An 18,918-nucleotide genomic window follows, 5' to 3' on the forward strand; every position below is an offset into this window, starting at 1 on the left:
GTCACTTAATTAACTAAGCAACTGTAAATGTCACAGTATGCAGCAGTACAATTCAATTTCAATTAAATTTTATTTATATAGCGCCAAATCACAAAAAAAAGTCGCCTCAAGGCCCTTCATAGGTACAGAGAAAAACCCAACAATCATATGACCACCTATGAGCAAGCACTTTGGCGACAGTGGGAAGGAAAAACTCCCTTTTAACAGGAAGAAACCTCTGGCAGAACCAGGCTCAGGGAGGGGCGGCCATCTGTTGCGACCGGTTGGGGTGAGAGAAGGAAAACAGGATGAAAGACATGCTGTGGAAGAGAGACAGAGGTTAATAACAGATATGATTCAATGCAGAGAGGTCTATTAACACATACTGAGTTATAAAGGTGACTAGAAAGGAAAAACTCAATGCATCATGGGAATTCCCGGCAACCTATGTCTATTGCAGCATAACTAAGGGAGGATTCAGGGTCACCTGGTCCAGCCCTAACTATATGCTTTAGGAAAAAGGAAAGTTTTAAGGCTAATCTTGAAAGTAGAGATAGTGTCTGTCTCCTGAATCCAGGCTGCCGGGGGATTCCCATGATGCACTGAGTTTTTTCCTTTCCAGTCACCTTTCTCACTCACTATGTGTTAATAGACCTCTCTGCACTGAATCATACTTGTTATTAATCCACACCATGTCTTATTAATCCACAGCATGGCTTACAAAAGTATTCGGCCCCCTTGAACTTTCCCACATTTTGTCACATTACAGCCACAAACATGAATCAATTTTACTGGAGTTCCACGTGAAAGACCAATACAAAGTGGTGTACACGTGAGAAGTGGAACGAAAATCATACATGATTCCAAACATTTTTTACAAATAAATAACTGAAAACTGGGGTGTGCGTACTTATTCAGCCCCCTGAGTCAATACTTTGTAGAACCACCTTTTGCTGCAATTGGATTCCATTAAAATTGATTCATGTTTGTGGCAGTAATGTGACAAAATGTGGAAAAGGGGGACGAATACATTTGCAAGCCACTGTAAGTACACAGAGAGATAATGAGGGGATGAGGAACAGCTGGGACAAATCAGACCTAACAAGACAAGGGGAAACAAAACTAGACACACTGGATATAGGACAAGGACTTTCACAATAAAACAGACATAACAAGGGTAATCTAATAAACAAATGAACTTAGCTAACCTAAAGAACTTATAAATAAACATCGACATCCAAACAAACTAAAACTTAAAATGCTGGGTCAACAGACCCAGGAAAGTGACAGTAAAATCATTGATTATACACATACTTATTTTCTTAAATTGCTTATCTATTATCTGTATTTTCACCTGGGGGTCTAGGGGTGCTGCTCTTCTTTTCATAACAAATTAGGACATGTTTATGATAACACACTGACAATATCAAGACAAATTTGGCCTTACTCCATCAGTGAACAGCATGCCCATGCTAACTTAAACTAGACCAGCAAGCTAACCACATGTGTACCAAGTGTTACTTAACAATAGGTACCAAACAAATTAACGGAACGAAATTAACTGTAACAGCAGTTTGCAAAACATTGTGACAGTTCTCAAGTGTTCCTACCTCAAATACAGCGCGTGTTGCTGTGTTTTTGTTGTTAAATGGACGAGGAGAGTCCGGATGCAGCATTTCGTCAGTGGAGCATAGAACGACGTCTGTGATTGGTCAACAAGTGAGTAAAGATGCATCTGATTGTTCGAAAGCCTCAACCAAAGAGCTGCTGGTCACAGCAAGATACAAACTCGCTTGAGCTCTGCGTGAACGGCACATCCGGGACCTTCAGCACTAAGGAGAGATTTATCTTGACGTATGTATTTACCTTTGATATCCATGATTTGACGCACACTTCGCAAGGTAAAGTTGTATGTTTAACAAGCTAATTAACGTTAGTTAAACGGAATTAAAACAATGCACAATCGATTTGAACAAACTGAAAGTGGTGAATGATGATAAATGTTAAAAAATTACTTAAGATTTATCTTCAACAATAGATATTAGAAGTTAAATTTAACTGTTCTTAAATTCCCACTGGAGTTAAAGGGACCTGCGGCCTAGCATGTGCTCTGCATCTTCAACTGCAGAGACAGTCAGCCTAAGCTCTTTTTAAGTGTAGCTAACTGCAACACACATTTTTTTCAACACAAGATATGTTTGGGGGGATTTAAATGATAATATTAATGTTTTCGTATTTAGCACAAATCAATAGTATTATACTTATTCGCTCACGGTCTGGGTTTCTGGCCCAGCGTTTCTGACGTTATTCTAAGGTTTTTGAGTTTCTTGAGAGTGTTTGGTGGCGGGTTAGTTGACTTTGGCATAACGTTATTAACATCGTTTTAAGGAATTTATGTTAGGGCTGTATATTACCACGTTTGTATTTTCATGCCATGTTTCCTGTTTTATTTTGAAAGAGTCTGTTGTGTTCAGTACATTAATCTCACTTCCCTGTTGTGTCAATAGAATCATTTGTGCGAGCTACTACCCTGCTGTCCCTCCATCCTGTCTCAACCTCCAACAGGAAAGTAGAAGTCCTCATATGGTATGACCAGTGATTGTAGTGTGTGTTACATTGTTCTCATATTGTTTTAAGCTGTGAAGGACATGAGTGTGTTTAAGTAGAAGTCCTCATATGGTAGGACCAGTGATTGTAGTGTGTGTGTTACACTGTCCTCATATTGTTGGGTAGCAGAACTGTACAGTGTTAAGTTTCTATAGAATCTGGTATAAGGAAGTCAGATCCTTCTGTAATAATGTTCACTGATACAAATATGATCTGTAGTTAATTATCTAGTCGGGATTTAAAGTACAGAATGTTTCTGACATTATATTGTTTTTTGTTGCAGACACCAAGTGCTGAGGTCCTGTCTCAACTTTGTACAGACCAATTGGTGAGTGACATACCCACGTCATTCTTCCAACAGGTTACACATTATTTTTTTGTATTTGGTATCAAGTATATGTGTCAGTTGGGCCTAGTGCATAAATGAAATGCACTTTGATTGTATTAAAACAATCAGTTTGAGTCAAAGTTAACCAAAATCAACATTAGCATTAGGAGAAAGTAATTGTCTATACCATTTGTTTGTCCAAACTTTCCCTTAAAGCATCAGCTTGATCTTTATTCTGACTACATTTGATATTTTTGTCCTTTTACACATGTTTTTGTCCATTTAACCTCCCGCTGATCAGTTTACATGATTTAATTTCTGGGGAAATAGATGGCTTTACATCAGTGTTGGGTTTAGAGCTTTTATTGACAACAGCAGGAGAAGTAAGAAGTCAGGAACATGAACTCTACATGTGTTCAGTCGTCATGTCCTCATATTGTTTTAAGCTGTGAAGGACATGAGTGTGTTTAAGTAGAAGTCCTCATATGGTAGGACCAGTGATTGTAATGTGTGTGTGTTACACTGTCCTCATATTGTTGGGTAGCAGAACTGTACAGTGTTAAGTTTCTATACAATCTGGTATAAGGAAGTCAGATCCTTCTGTAATAATGTTCACTGATACAAATATGATCTGTAGTTAATTATCTAGTCAGGATTTACAGTACAGAATGTTTCTGACGTTATATTGTTGTCTTTTGTTGCAGACACCAAGTGCTGAGGTTCTGTCTCAACCTCCTTCAGACCAATTGGTGAGTGACATACCCACTTCATTCTTCCAACAGGTTACACATTATTTTTTTGTATTTGGTATCAAGTATATGTGTCAGTTGGGCCTAGTGCATAAATGGAATGCACTTTGATTGTATTAAAACAATCAGTTTGAGTCAAAGTTAACCAAAATCAACATTAGCATTAGGAGAAAGTAATTGTCTATACCATATGTTAGTCCAAACTTTCCCTTAAAGCATCAGCTTGATCTTTATTCTGACTACATTTGATATTTTTGTCCCTTTACACATGTTTTTGTCCATTTAACCTCCCGCTGATCAGTTTACATGATTGGATTTCTGGGGAAATAGATGGCTTTACATCAGTGTTGGGTTTAGAGCTTTTATTGACAACAGCAGGAGAAGTTAGAAGTCAGGAACATGAACTCTACATGTGTTCAGTCGTCATGTCCTCATATTGTTTTAAGCTGTGAAGGACATGAGTGTGTTTCAGTTGCCTTCCTCGTGTGGTGGGACCAGTGATTGTAATGTGTGTTACATTGTCCTCATATTGTTTTAAGCTGTGAAGGACATGAGTGTGTTTAAGTAGAAGTCCTCATATGGTAGGACCAGTGATTGTAGTGTGTGTGTTACACTGTCCTCATATTGTTGGGTAGCAGAACTGTACAGTGTTAAGTTTCTATACAATCTGGTATAAGGAAGTCAGATCCTTCTGTAATAATGTTCACTGATACAAATATGAACTGTAGTTAATTATCTAGTCGGGATTTACAGTACAGAATGTTTCTCACATTATATTGTTGTTTTTTGTTGCAGACACCAAGTGCTGAGGTCCTGTCTCAACTTTGTACAGACCAATTGGTGAGTGACATACCCACTTCATTCTTCCAACAGGTTACACATTATTTTTTTGTATTTGGTATCAAGTATATGTGTCAGTTGGGCCTAGTGCATAAATGAAATGCACTTTGATTGTATTAAAACAATCAGTTTGAGTCAAAGTTAACCAAAATCAACATTAGCATTAGGAGAAAATAATTGTCCATACCATTTGTTAGTCCAAACTTTCCCTTAAAGCATCAGCTTGATCTTTATTCTGACTACATTTGATATTTTTGTCCCTTTACACATGTTTTTGTCCATTTAACCTCCCACTGATCAGTTTACATGATTTAATTTCTGGGGAAATAGATGGCTTTACATCAGTGTTGGGTTTAGAGCTTTTATTGACAACAGCAGGAGAAGTAAGAAGTCAGGAACATGAACTCTACATGTGTTCAGTCGTCATGTCCTCATATTGTTTTAAGCTGTGAAGGACATGAGTGTGTTTCAGTTGCCTTCCTCATGTCGTGGGACCAGTGATTGTAGTGTGTGTTACATTGTCCTCATATTGTTTTAAGCTGTGAAGGACATGAGTGTGTTTAAGTAGAAGTCCTCATATGGTAGGACCAGTGATTGTAGTGTGTGTGTTACACTGTCCTCATATTGTTGGGTAGCAGAACTGTACAGTGTTAAGTTTCTATAGAATCTGGTATAAGGAAGTCAGATCCTTCTGTAATAATATTCACTGATACAAATATGATCTGTAGTTAATTATCTAGTCGGGATTTATTCTAGAGAATGTTTCTGACGTTATATTGTTGTCTTTTGATGCAGACACCAAGTGCTGAGGTTCTGTCTCAACCTCCTTCAGACCAATTGGTGAGTGACATACCCACTTCATTCTTCCAACAGGTTACACATTATTTTTTTGTATTTGGTATCAAGTATATGTGTCAGTTGGGCCTAGTGCATAAATGAAATGCACTTTGATTGTATTAAAACAATCAGTTTGAGTCAAAGTTAACCAAAATCAACATTAGCATTAGGAGAAAGTAATTGTCTATACCATTTGTTTGTCCAAACTTTCCCTTAAAGCATCAGCTTGATCTTTATTCTGACTACATTTGATATTTTTGTCCTTTTACACATGTTTTTGTCCATTTAACTTCCCACTGATCAGTTTACATGATTGGATTTCTGGGGAAATAGATGGCTTTACATCAGTGTTGGGTTTAGAGCTTTTATTGACAACAGCAGGAGAAGTAAGAAGTCAGGAACATGAACTCTACATGTGTTCAGTCGTCATGTCCTCATATTGTTTTAAGCTGTGAAGGACATGAGTGTGTTTAAGTAGAAGTCCTCATATGGTAGGACCAGTGATTGTAGTGTGTGTGTTACACTGTCCTCATATTGTTGGGTAGCAGAACTGTACAGTGTTAAGTTTCTATACAATCTGGTATAAGGAAGTCAGATCCTTCTGTAATAATATTCACTGATACAAATATGATCTGTAGTTAATTATCTAGTCAGGATTTATTCTAGAGAATGTTTCTGACATTATATTGTTGTCTTTTGTTGCAGACACCAAGTGCTGAGGTCCTGTCTCAACCTTGTACAGACCAATTGGTGAGTGACATACCCACTTCATTCTTCCAACAGGTTACACATTATTTTTTTGTATTTGGTATCAAGTATATGTGTCAGTTGGGCCTAGTGCATAAATGAAATGCACTTTGATTGTATTAAAACAATCAGTTTGAGTCAAAGTTAACCAAAATCAACATTAGCATTAGGAGAAAGTAATTGTCTATACCATTTGTTAGTCCAAACTTTCCCTTAAAGCATCAGCTTGATCTTTATTCTGACTACATTTGATATTTTTGTCCTTTTACACATGTTTTTGTCCATTTAACCTCCCGCTGATCAGTTTACATGATTTAATTTCTGGGGAAATAGATGGCTTTACATCAGTGTTGGGTTTAGAGCTTTTATTGACAACAGCAGGAGAAGTTAGAAGTCAGGAACATGAACTCTACATGTGTTCAGTCGTCATGTCCTCATATTGTTTTAAGCTGTGAAGGACATGAGTGTGTTTAAGTAGAAGTCCTCATATGGTGGGACCAGTGATTGTAGTGTGTGTGTTACACTGTCCTCATATTGTTGGGTAGCAGAACTGTACAGTGTTAAGTTTCTATAGAATCTGGTATAAGGAAGTCAGATCCTTCTGTAATAATGTTCACTGATACAAATATGATCTGTAGTTAATTATCTTGTCAGGATTTACAGTACAGAATGTTTCTGACGTTATATTGTTGTCTTTTGTTGCAGACACCAAGTGCTGAGGTTCTGTCTCAACCTCCTTCAGACCAATTGGTGAGTGACATACCCACTTCATTCTTCCAACAGGTTACACATTATTTTTTTGTATTTGGTATCAAGTATATGTGTCAGTTGGGCCTAGTGCATAAATGAAATGCACTTTGATTGTATTAAAACAATCAGTTTGAGTCAAAGTTAACCAAATTCAACATTAGCATTAGGAGAAAGTAATTGTCTATACCATTTGTTAGTCCAAACTTTCCCTTAAAGCATCAGCTTGATCTTTATTCTGACTACATTTGATATTTTTGTCCCTTTACACATGTTTTTGTCCATTTAACCTCCCGCTGATCAGTTTACATGATTGGATTTCTGGGGAAATAGATGGCTTTACATCAGTGTTGGGTTTAGAGCTTTTATTGACAACAGCAGGAGAAGTTAGAAGTCAGGAACATGAACTCTACATGTGTTCAGTCGTCATGTCCTCATATTGTTTTAAGCTGTGAAGGACATGAGTGTGTTTAAGTAGAAGTCCTCATATGGTAGGACCAGTGATTGTAGTGTGTGTGTTACATTGTCCTCATATTGTTTTAAGCTGTGAAGGACATGAGGACATGGGCCCTCTGACCACCACCAGTAGGCAACGGGTGAAGTGTCTTGCCCAAGGACACAATGACCAAGACTGTCAGAGCCGGGGCTCGAACCGGCAACCTTCCGATTACAACTCTTGAGCCCCTTAGCCCCTTAATGTAGAATTACACACTGTCCAACGCTGACTTTTCCTACAATGCAGAGAAAAAAGCAAACAGACCTATTGCATGCATTGATTCTCATAGTTCACTGTTACTTTTCAAAGGCTCAAGGACCAAGTATTCTGGGGTTCCAAGCCACACGCTTTACTCAGCTGCCCTGGACAACATGAAGGGCACCTCTGCCTCAATCACCCTGGACAACAAAAACATTAGCAACACTTCACCAAGAAGGGGTAAACGCACCCAAATACAAAATGTTTTAGCTGAATATACTTGTGATCAAAGGACAAGTTTATTGTTTTCAGACATGACACTGTTGAGAGCTTTTATCATGAATCATTTCATCTTATTTGATTCCCAGCAGAACACAGCACTTCAAATGGTTCATTCCAAGCATCCTTAAAGGAGCAATAAGCAATATCTTTTCACTGCTAGGTGTGCTGTTGTGCACTGCCTGTAAACCAAACCAAAGTCTATGACTGGAGATAAACACAGAGAGAGGGATTATGACTTCATGCTGTACTCCAGATGTAATTACACCTCTAGTTCTTCACATAGCCATTTTTAATTCCTTCAACCTAAGTATGATGAATTGTGCTTATTGCTCCTTTAAAGTGCTCCAGTAGAAAGCAAGGTTTAAGAACATTTTGCATTCACATTAAGATATTTTCTTTTGTTTCCATTTATGACAGCTGGGAAGGTGAGAAGCAAGTGGACAAATGATGAAGTGAAGGTTGCTGAGCGGCACGTTTCACTTCATAACAAGCTGCAAAGTACCAGGTAAAAAGGAATGTGACTGCTGCCTCCAAGCAGAGCCGGCAGCTCTGAAAGGCAGAGACTGGGTTGTCATAAGGTACTACATCCACAACAGGATTATAGCATTAAAAGAAAAATGCAAGAAAAAAAGAAACAAGCAAGAGAGATACTTTGTTACTTCCACAGTTATGTCAGTATTGCAGTTTTCTGTATTGCATTGTTCTTACTCATAAATCTGTGGTTTATGCTGGGTGCTTTTTGCAATTAAATGATAAGAAAGGCAGATAATGTTCCACGTTTTTATTCACATGAACATTCACTACAAAATGAATTAATGCATTACAATATTAAGACTTAAAAAGTAGACTGACCACATTTGACCTATGTCTTTTTTTAAGTCTCTACACAGCTCAGATTTACTGTTTTATTAACACATAAATGTCTGATATTTCTGTCAGAAGTTACCCGACTGGTGAGCATTACTATTGTGCATCCATGCCTGTTATATTGTAATCTCAAAAGGAGCCAAGCTGAAAATACAGAACCTACCCTTACCTGGTCCTTATAAGTCATGTATACTTGAAAATTATGTGTTTCCATGGGCTTCACAATTCACCTAAACATGAAATATCAGTGTGTGACCTTATGGTACTCATAAGTCACATAAACCTGACAGTGTCCTCACAAGTAGCAGTAAATTCAGGTTTGACCAAAATTTAGCCCTAGCCAAAATCTCAACAGATGGGCGTGTTCCTGGAAGCATGGGTCAAACCTTTTGTGATTCCCATGCCTCTAGGACCTTCGGAAAGGCACGTTCCCATTTGTCACATTTTTGTCATACGTACTGATATATCACGAAAACACGTATGTGTGTGTGTGTGTTTATATATTATGATATTTTATTGTGATGTGTTCAGGATCTCTGCTACAATGTTACTGTTACAAAGTTACTGTTACAATGTTACTGTTTTGGTTGTGCTACATGAAAGATGTTGAGTGTGGGTGCAGGAGAACTCTCAACAGCATTAACTGCCCTGTTACTGTACCACCCTAATAAACCACGGTGAAGCAAAATGTCTTGAGCTTAAGACGCTACATGAAAGTTACAGTGAAAATTAGAGTATATATGTTCAGTGCAGATAGATATATAGTGTATATAGTTACATAGTTATACATATCACACAAAAATCCACCACAAGTGCTCATGTCCATCCCAGAGGAAAGAAGAGCAAAGGAAATTAAGGATCTGGATTTGGACGCAGATCAGCTTCCAGTTGAGAGAGCACTGGGTTTACAGTGGTGCATAGAAACAGACAAGTTCCGGTTCAGAACCTCCCTGCAGGACCGTCCAACAACCAGAAGGGCCATTTTGTTTGTGGTCAGTTCACTGTATGATCCTTTGGGAATCTTGTCTCCCTTCAGTATGCCAGCTAAAATTTGAAGTGGGATGAAGTTATTCCCCACTCACTTTCCCAGCGGTGGCGTGATTGGCTGGAGGATCTCCAGCTGATTTCAAAGTTCAAAGTGGAACGTTGCTTTAAACCAAGTTGCTTTGGAAGACCAGATAAGGCACAACTTCATCATTTTTCTGATGCAAGTCAAGATGGTTATGGAACAGTGTCATATTTAAAGTTGGAAAAGAATAACCTCACACATGTTGTTTTTATCCTGGGGAAGGCTAGAGTTGTTCCTCTCAAGCAAACTACAATTCCCAGGCTGGAATTGACGGCTGCAGTTCTTGCAGTTCGAGTGAATATGCTTCTGCAAAAAGAGCTGCAGGTAAGGTTGGAAAAATCAGTTTTTTGGACTGATAGTACAACAGTACTGAAATACATCTCCAATGAAACCAGAAGATTTAATACTTTTGTTGCAAACAGAATTGCTGTCAATCGAGAAGCAACAGATGTGAATCAGTGGAGATACGTTTCTTCCAAGGAAAATCCTGCAGATGATGCATCCAAAGGCATGAGTGCTGAGGATTTCCTCAAATGTAGAAGATGGATAAAGGGGACAGAATTTCTCTATAAGTCAGAAAGGGAATGGCCTAAACTGGATGTGGAGTACAGTGTAATTTCTGCAGATGACCCAGAGGTCAAAAAGGACCTGACAATGAATGTCATTGTGAAGGAATTACAAAATCCTACCGACTATCTTATCCATTACTTCTCGTCTTGGGCAAAACTTAAAATCTCTGTAGCCTGGCTTTTAAAGCTGAAAGAGGCCTTGGTGTTGCTGGTGCAGGTTTGAATAAGATTGATCTGGAATGTCAGATAAGAATGGAAAGATTTAGGAGCACTTTGAAGAAAGGAAATCTGACTTCAAAAGATTTGGCAAAGGCAGAACAAGCTATTATTCAATATGCACAACAACAGAAATTTAAAACTGAAATGGCTTTAATCAGCAATGGCCTCAAAGGAGTCTCCAAGGGAAGTTGTCTTTACAAACTTGATCTAGTGTTGGATGCAGGAATCCTCAGAGTGGGTGGCCGATTGAATAAAGCAGCCACGACTATGGAAGTAAAGCATCCTGCAATTTTGACAAAAGATATGCATGTGTCAACACTGATTTTACGCCATATCCATCAAAGGTTGGGACATGCAGGAAGAGCACACATGCTGTCAAAACTAAGACAAAAATACTGGATATTAAATGCAAATTCTGCTGCCAGGAAAACCATCTCTCGTTGTATCACGTGTAGACGCAACAGAGGAAAGTTTGTTGAACAAAAGATGGCAGATCTGCCTGAAGAGAGAGTCCTGCCAGACACAGCTCCATTCACAAATGTTGGAGTGGACTATTTTGGACCTATAAGTGTTAAAAGAGGACGAAGGTATGGAGCTCTTTTTACTTGTTTCACCAGTCGTGCAGTACATCTGGAGATTGCATGTACACTTGATACAGACTCCTGTATAAATGCTGTGCGGAGGTTCATCTGTAGACGAGGCCCAGTTTCGAGCATCAGATCTGTTAATGCTACAAATTTTGTTGGGGCGAATCGAGAGTTGAAAGAAAGTTTGACTAAGCTGGACCATGCTAAAATTCAAAAGGCTTTTGTTCAGGATGGCATGAAATGGAACTTTAACATCCCAGCAGCTTCTCACCAAGGTGTGTGGGAGCGCCTCATTCGTTCAATAAAGAGTATTTTAGCCTCAGTTCTCAAAGAGCAAGTTTTGGATGATGAAGGACTCCAAACAGTCTTCTGTGAGGTTGAAGCTATATTGAACGACAGACCCATTACTAGAGTTTCAGATGACTCAAATGATCTTGAAGCACTGACACCCAATCACTTGTTGTTGCTGAAAAATAAACCAGTTTTACCACCAGGACTGTTTGATCCAAGTGGTCTGCATGTCAGGAAAAGGTGGAAACAGGTACAGTACATGGCAGAGTTGTTCTGGAAGAGATGGCTTTCTGAGTACTTACCTCTGATGCAAGAAAGACAAAAATGGATGAGGACTAAAAGATGTCTTATACCTGGAGATGTTGTTTTAATTGCAGACGCTGCAGCTCCAAGAGGATCGTGGATGATGGCGAAAGTCTTAAGTGTAAACCAGGGTGCAAAAGGCTTGGTGCGTTCTGTGAGACTACAAACAAAGACCAGTGTTTAGGAAAGGCCAGTGACAAAACTTATTTTGCTACTGGAAGCCTCATCATGAAGAAGATCATTAGCAAAGATTAAGGACCTGCTTAAGGGAATAGCTCCTCCTTTTGGGACTTTAAAGTAATTGTGATTGTACGCACAATTAGGGGCCGGAGTGTTGGAGCTATTTGTTCTTATTTTTTATTTATTTTTTGAAATGAGTTAAAGTTTGTTGTTAGTTTACTTATATTTTGGGATTTATTTACAAGTTTATTTGTCGGTTAATATTTTGTTTCAATGTTTGTTTGATGTTACTTTGTTAAATTCGTCAGTAAGAGCTGTAGGGCCATTTTCTTTTTATAAATAAAGAGACTGGTATAGGACCAGCATGCACTGGGGTGGGCCTATGGTTTTTTACCAGAGCAGGAGAAGCAGCAGGAAGTAACAAAAAAATGGATCTTGTTATTGCCAAACTGGATAAATAAACCATAAAAACGCAACTTTCAAGTTTGGACAGTGGACTTCTTTTGCCTGCGTACGAAATATTATCTCAGTGCAGCAGTGGCTTGTGGACTTTTAATTGTGGGATGTTTGGTTTGTCAAACAAAAGGAATTGCCACTACAAAAAGATCTGGACTTTTTCGGTACTCATAAGCTGAACATCATGTTCCTAACTGAGACATGGCTGCGCGGTGATGAAGTGGCAGTTTTGCTGCAACTTTGCCCCAGTTGCCAGTTTCTTCAGCTCTTCTAAAATAGGGGAGACCGGGGATAGTTTTAACATTTTTGACATTTCTGCCTGTAAATTGGAGCTCTTTTAAGGTAGTGGATTCAAAATGTAATGCAAAGTATTTACATGTCTCGGCTATTAAATCGTGCAGCTATTTTCTCTGCAGCACAATTACCCATTGCATGATATGGTCTCAAACACAAAGAGTGAAATGTTACAATTAACCCCATAGTCTGGGTTAGTTGTAACATATCCTGGGGTGAAATGTAACACAATGAAATAAGGGTACTGACAAAACATTACCATGTAATCTTTGTTTATTCAACACATGAATGCACTTAGAGCCATTTATGTAGCTGTGTGTGTGTGTGTGTGACAGAATGCAGAAATCTAGCTTTTGAACATATTCCAACCCCCCAAAAAAGACAAATTATGGAATTTTCTGCAACTGAATATTTCATTCATTTTGGTTGGTCTTCCTTGAGTTTGGCCTCTTTGGCTCAGTGGGCATTATAACCTACAACTCTTGCACCAATTTTGAACATAACAATGAAGCTGAAAAAATGTAGTTGCATCGCAATTCCATTACTTTTTATCATGGCTTACCTTGGTGTGGTTTGCAAAGTGCTTCAGAAAGATCAGGAAATCTGTTTCTTGCACCCATCCTGATTTATTTCCACTACCAGTACTTCCTACTGGTCCATCTCTGACACAGTGGTCTGCATCATGTATGTGTGGGAACACAAATAGTGGAGGAATTGTGTTGCCAATGGCATTAACCGCATATACAAAAGCGACCAGTGAACCTCTCTCCGCTGATGTCGTTGCCCCAACTTGTTTAATATAAGTTAAAGTAATAGTGTGGTAAGTTGTAACATCTGCATTATTGTTACAACTGACCCAGACTGTTGCTGTTACAACTGACCCAGACTCCTATAGCCATGAACTAGCTAACATTACAGCAAACGGCTAAAACATTAGCACTAAAAATCTACACAGAATATATCCCCATAGACATGCAAATAACATAATTTAAGTTTGATGAGTTTAACTGCAAAGCAGATAATGCTATTAGACATTTAAATAAAGTAGAAAAACTTACTTTTTGGCATACAAATTACTTTTTTTCGTGTTAAATTGTCTGTGTTTAACAAAATGTGCTGATTTTTCACATGTGATAGCAGAACTGGATTGGGCATGTACAGGATGAGTCACATCATTTGAAACTTAGCCCTGATTGGAGAAATTGGAAGTGTTACAACTGACCCACGTTACAACTATCCCCGGTCTCCCCTACACCAGGTGTGGTTTGAAGGACGCAACAAAACCACATCAGAAAGACATCTGATTTTCTATTTTCATGTGGACTAAAGTAGTGGACTGACCAACAGACTGACATTAACATCAGAGCCGTGCTGCTAGTGTGGCTAAAAGAAAAGAGAAGAAGAGACAGTCATGTTGATATGAACATTAGAGAAACACATCATGGAGCTGAAATATGATCCTGCTTCCTCATTTGGACTCATTCACCTCAGCTGACACGTTCAACAGCAGACAGGTTTTTGTAGCAGTCTTTCTCACTGTGAGAGGAGGATGGACCTACTTCATCTTTGGCTCTGGAACTAAACTGTCTGTAACAGGTAAGAACAAACATTTATTTTCCTTCAGTTGTTTTATTGTAGAAGCTGAAAATGTGTTTAAAGTCAGTTTCTGCTGCTTCAGGCTTTACATGTTAGTTTTTCATCATTAGTAGAGAATTCATCTGCAGCCATTGTTACAGAAGAAAAGCTCAATAATCTCTGAAAACATGTTGAAATCTCACTGAACAACTAAAGTTCTTCTTTATTTCTGCAAATATTAGTGATGTTACAAATATTTAGGATTTGATCCTCTCAGTGATTCTGCTGGTTTTTAACACAAGATCATATTTGATGTTAAAATAATACAGTAGTACATTTGTAAATATAAATGAAAATGTAAACATGTTTTTAATATTCAAAGATTCTTTTGGTGATTTTTTTAAAAAATATATTAATATATAAATTGACATGGATACTGATTAAGGACACAAAAAGTGTTTAAACAGTGAAGAAAAAATATAAATAATAAATAATATAGATCAAACAACAAAATATGAAATTGTCATGTTTGTGTTTCTTGCTTGTTTGATTTGTCAGTCTAAATTAGAAATGAAGGAAAAATTCATCAATGGTCATATTTCAGTAAATATTTCTTCAGAAAATAATTTTCATGATGTTTCAGATTCTTTAGATTTTATATTATAAATAATGATGAATTAATTTATACTGTTGAAAAAAGGTATTTAATTCTCATTCAAATTGCAGCTTAATTACATTTAATTTGTGCATTAATTCAAACATACACCGTATATAATCAAAACAAAATAAAAACACAATAATCAAACTAAATAATAGATGTAGTGCCCTTCAAATTATTCCAATAACATTTTTAAGGATTGTGAAGTCTGTGAAAGAAGTATAGTATTGATTAAAACATGAATAAAACACCTGTTTAAAAACAGATACAAAAGTGGAAATTTCATTGCTGGAATTAAATCATGTTGAATTATTAATATCTCTGGTAAAACTTGTGTTTAAGATGGAAAATATAATTTAGATAGTTTGAAGACAAATCTATATATGCGTACATTTGTGATAAATAATATATTAAAATATCAGCAAACAAATATTTTATTTCATGATGTAAAGACACACTGAGTGTTCGTCATGTGAGCCATGATGACATGAGGTGATGACTGTGTTTGATATGAAGCTGAATCCAGTGTATGTAGTGAACTTTGTGCTGTATTGATGAGTAGTTTAGTGATCAGAGTCCATGTAGTTTCCAGGATCAGACTGAATGCAGTGCAGTGCTGGAAGCTGCTGCTGACTGTGTGAATGTGTGTCTGTGCTGCTTGTTGCTGCTGTCAAACTTCAGATGAGCAGGTAGTGAAGCCCGTGGTGAGCGTGTACCCAGCAGCATCCAGAGCCCACCTGGAGGGGAACAGCTCCCTGCTGTGTGTGGCCTCAGCCATGTTTCCTCCTCTGGTCCAGTTCTCCTGGAAAAGACAGAAGAAGAACGGCGGAGAAGCGGAGGAGCTGCCCCCTGCTGAGGGAGAGCAGCTGGAGCTCAGAGAGTCGGGACGCACCATTGCCATCAGGATGGTTGATGGGAGCGATTCTGACACATATAAATACAGCTGCTGGGTGAAGCACGAGGGGGGCACAGTGGAGGCCCAAACACAACAAGGTAATGAAGGCTTGGTGACTGTGTTGAGCAGTGATTCAGCTTCATGTGGAGATGCTGTCAAAGAGAGCAGAGCAGCAGAGGACTGACATTTCTCACTGCAGCTCCAAACATTTGACTCCTTTTCTGTTTCAGAGCTTCCAGCTCCAGCAGCCTCCTGTCCTCCAGAGAGAGAGCCAGCAGACCTGCCAGCTCTGCAGCCAGCTGACTGTAAGATCACCTGCTGCCTCTCTGCATGGACAGCTCCAATGTCCAATGAGGGAGCTGGAACAAGTTTAGGGTCTTAAAGTTGCACTAATTGATCAAATCTTCATCCAACAAGCTCTGATAAAGCCACTGTACACTAGCTGCTCAGCACCAAACAGCAGACAGACCATAATATGTCAGAGATCAGTTTGTTAGCTGCTTGTGGAGTTCTTCTGCCCCCAAGTGGACACAAACACTACATCAATTCATCCACTTGAAGAAGAAGCTGTGACTGTTTCTATTTGGACTTTTTCTCCTTGATCTGAGAGGAATAACCCGACTGTCTGTCTGTCTCTTTGTGTCTGTCTGTCCTTCAGTGTCCTTCCAGTCTCAGTGCAGGGTGAAGCTGCTCTGCCTGCTGTACACAGTGCTGATAGTGAAGAGTCTGGTGTACTGCTGTGGACTCTCTCTGCTGATGATGCTCACAAACAAGGGAGCGTCCACCAACTGCACACATGCTGACTGACTGTTTCCTGCTCGCCTTTTCTCACCATCAGATCTCATCAATTCATCTCATTCATCACTTTGATCAGTGTTCACAAATGTTAGTTATGATGTGTTGTGCTTATTTTGCCTTTTTCTTCAACAGTTAGAAGATCATCTGAAATAAATCCATCTTTACATGTATTGTTGCTCTGAGTTAGAATTCTTTTTGTACTTATTGTGACTTTTATTGTAGTAACAAAAATCATCAGGAATATTTTTATCACAAGTTTTCAGTTTGATTTGTTTTTGTTTGATTTTCAAATGTCAAACAGTGTAGTTGTGTTTGTGTGAATAATAAAGATTTCAAGATGAAGAGTTTGATTCTACTTTCATTGTGTGATGAACAACAAGCCGTGTGAGTGAAGCACAAACTGACTGTATCCAAACTTCCTGCAGCAGACGGGCTGTGTGGCTTTCTGCTCTGCAGCCTCCACACCGTTAGCTGTGGCTTTTCACTTTAATAACACAATGACAGTTACAAGCATGAACTCTGCTTCAAGAATGATTCCAGGAAGCATCTGTGTTCTTCACCTGTGAGAGAAACAGCTCAAATCCTCAACTCAGAGCTGACAAATGAACTTTCATGGACTCAAAGGAGAGACCATGAAGCCCCTGCAGTCTGCTCAGCTCCCATTTTATTAGCTGAGCTGAGTTTTTCATTCTGGATATCACACACGTAAGAACAGATCAAGTCTGAACAGCAAATGTTGGAGAATCATTTTGAAGTGTTGCTAAATGTCCTTATTATTACAAAAACTACTGAATGATTCAGAAAATCGTTTCCAACAAGCAGAAATATGCAAACAAAGTAGAAACAAGGCAACATGAGTCATTCAGATGCAGATAACATATTGTCCTTATTTTGAAGAACACAGTCATGAAATCTTTCTGTGTGTCATTCATTGAGTTGAAGTGCCTAATAGAAGAGGAAAAGCAGAAATAATCAATGATAGCTGAGACATTGAGAACATGGCTGTATGCCTGCTATCATAACAGGAAACAAAGCACACAAACAGCAAACAGACAATAATGTGCTCGCAGGTTGTTGTGTCATTTTTGACATTTAATGAAGTCACAAAAATGTGTGCGACTCATTAAAGGAGTCTGTACGTGTCAGTCAGTGCTCTGTATTCATGTGTTCACCTCATTAAAGTCACTGAGACACTTTTCTCCTCCAAACTTACAGCACAGCTTCATATTTCACTGACTGATTCTTTGATTACATCCATTAAGGGTCACACAGTGAAATTAGTGCAAACTTACAAATGTGTTGCAACAATTTTGGCCTCCAAACTGAACTTTGAGACAAACAGTGAAGCTGTGAGCAAAAAGAGGCTCCAGTGTGTGTCATGGTGGAGGAAACTGTTGTATTCCCACATTAAAAACATGCTGATCTTATTGGATTTTTCCCTCAAAGTCTTTTTCCTCCTTTTTCTCTTCATCCAAATGTTCTAGCAGGCTGACTGTGAGTCCCTGTTTAAGCTGTACAGCAGAAAGTAACAGCAGTCAGCGGCCTCCACTTGACTTCATGACTTCAACCCCTCGCACAGTCACTTTCACTTTCTTCCTTCTGTCTTTTAGTCCTAAAATGTAGAACAACACCAGATCAAAAGATTTGTGTCCTTCACTCACATCTTCAAATGAGACCTTCCATATCAGAGATGATACAAAGGCAACATTTGTCTTATTTCTCTTTCATGAATCAAAAAGTACTTTTGTACTGTTGTGTAAATGTGTGTGTAAAGGTGGATGACTGCCTACTGCAAATGAAATCTAACCATGGCTACAAATAAATGAAGCTGACGTGAAACACAGCCCTGTTTTTATTACTGTTTATAGATATTAGAATTGATGATCATCATTTGAATGATTCTTAAAAAGGCTTTAATGAATCCTTCAGTCTGAAACCAACTTGGAACAAAACACATTAGAAGATGTGGGAAAGAAGCACAGTGTGCACATATTTTAAACACACAACAGAACCACATGTGTTTGTTTCAAAGAAGATTTTTACTCTAAATGTTGTTATATATGATTTTCTTTTTTTAACTACTTTGTGTGCAATTTATGAACTTTTAAAATATTTAACCATATTATTATTTTTATTTTTCTATTTATTTATAGTTTAGTTATATTTAGTTTGTATATTTAGTGTTTTCATCACAGCTGTTAAACCACAGATAACAGTGTGTGTTACTAAATTCACAGCAACATGAATGTTTCTGAGTGTTTGTGCATCATGTGACCCAGATTTTTGGATCTGCTGTCAGATTGAAATGAAGACGATGAAACCACAGCAGCTTCAGCTGAGCTGTCAA

General features: G+C 38.3%; 2 protein-coding genes across 24 annotated transcripts; both read left to right on the top strand.

Moving 5' to 3' along the window:
* The first annotated feature begins 1,704 nt into the window (after positions 1-1,704).
* LOC146496949 (uncharacterized) lies at positions 1,705-8,653 on the top strand. 23 transcript variants are annotated; one of them, XR_014870643.1, is made up of 11 exons: positions 1,705-1,833; positions 2,487-2,565; positions 2,870-2,947; positions 3,619-3,696; positions 4,459-4,503; positions 5,299-5,343; positions 6,046-6,090; positions 6,793-6,837; positions 7,640-7,768; positions 7,900-8,065; positions 8,228-8,653. XR_014870643.1 is itself a non-coding variant. In XM_085140984.1 (9 exons), the coding sequence occupies exons 1-9, from the start codon at positions 1,709-1,711 to the stop codon at positions 7,703-7,705; spliced, it is 606 nt and encodes a 201-aa protein (XP_084997110.1). In that variant the 5' UTR covers positions 1,705-1,708; the 3' UTR covers positions 7,706-7,893. The 23 variants fall into 23 exon arrangements, 16 of the variants coding, with proteins under 16 accessions (XP_084997110.1, XP_084997109.1, XP_084997112.1 ...); XR_014870644.1 differs by having other exon boundaries at positions 7,971-8,065; XR_014870642.1 differs by lacking the exon at positions 7,900-8,065.
* Positions 8,654-13,940: 5,287 nt separating this feature from the next.
* LOC146496950 (immunoglobulin lambda-like polypeptide 1) lies at positions 13,941-18,576 on the top strand. Its single transcript, XM_085140968.1, has 4 exons — positions 13,941-14,241; positions 15,560-15,871; positions 16,004-16,078; positions 16,432-18,576. The coding sequence occupies exons 1-4, from the start codon at positions 14,100-14,102 to the stop codon at positions 16,578-16,580; spliced, it is 678 nt and encodes a 225-aa protein (XP_084997094.1). The 5' UTR covers positions 13,941-14,099; the 3' UTR covers positions 16,581-18,576.
* The last annotated feature ends 342 nt before the right edge of the window (positions 18,577-18,918 follow it).

This window comes from Neolamprologus multifasciatus, chromosome 18 (assembly GCF_963576455.1).
Source record: "Neolamprologus multifasciatus chromosome 18, fNeoMul1.2, whole genome shotgun sequence".
In the NCBI taxonomy this organism is placed as follows: Eukaryota; Metazoa; Chordata; class Actinopteri; order Cichliformes; family Cichlidae; genus Neolamprologus; species Neolamprologus multifasciatus.

What these genes read in the sequence shown, in the direction of transcription:
- LOC146496949 (XM_085140983.1), top strand. Translation starts at nt 1,709, where the DNA reads ATGCATCTGATTGTTCGAAAGCCTCAACCAAAGAGCTGCTGGTCACAG. An exon ending in AAAGTAGAAGTCCTCATATG is followed by an intron (nt 2,566 to 2,869) that starts GTATGACCAGTG and finishes TTTTTGTTGCAG; the next exon opens with ACACCAAGTGCTGAGGTCCT. An exon ending in CCACTTCATTCTTCCAACAG is followed by an intron (nt 3,697 to 4,458) that starts GTTACACATTAT and finishes TTTTTGTTGCAG; the next exon opens with ACACCAAGTGCTGAGGTCCT.
- LOC146496950 (XM_085140968.1), top strand. Translation starts at nt 14,100, where the DNA reads ATGATCCTGCTTCCTCATTTGGACTCATTCACCTCAGCTGACACGTTC. An exon ending in GGAGGCCCAAACACAACAAG is followed by an intron (nt 15,872 to 16,003) that starts GTAATGAAGGCT and finishes TTTCTGTTTCAG; the next exon opens with AGCTTCCAGCTCCAGCAGCC. An exon ending in AGCTCTGCAGCCAGCTGACT is followed by an intron (nt 16,079 to 16,431) that starts GTAAGATCACCT and finishes TCTGTCCTTCAG; the next exon opens with TGTCCTTCCAGTCTCAGTGC.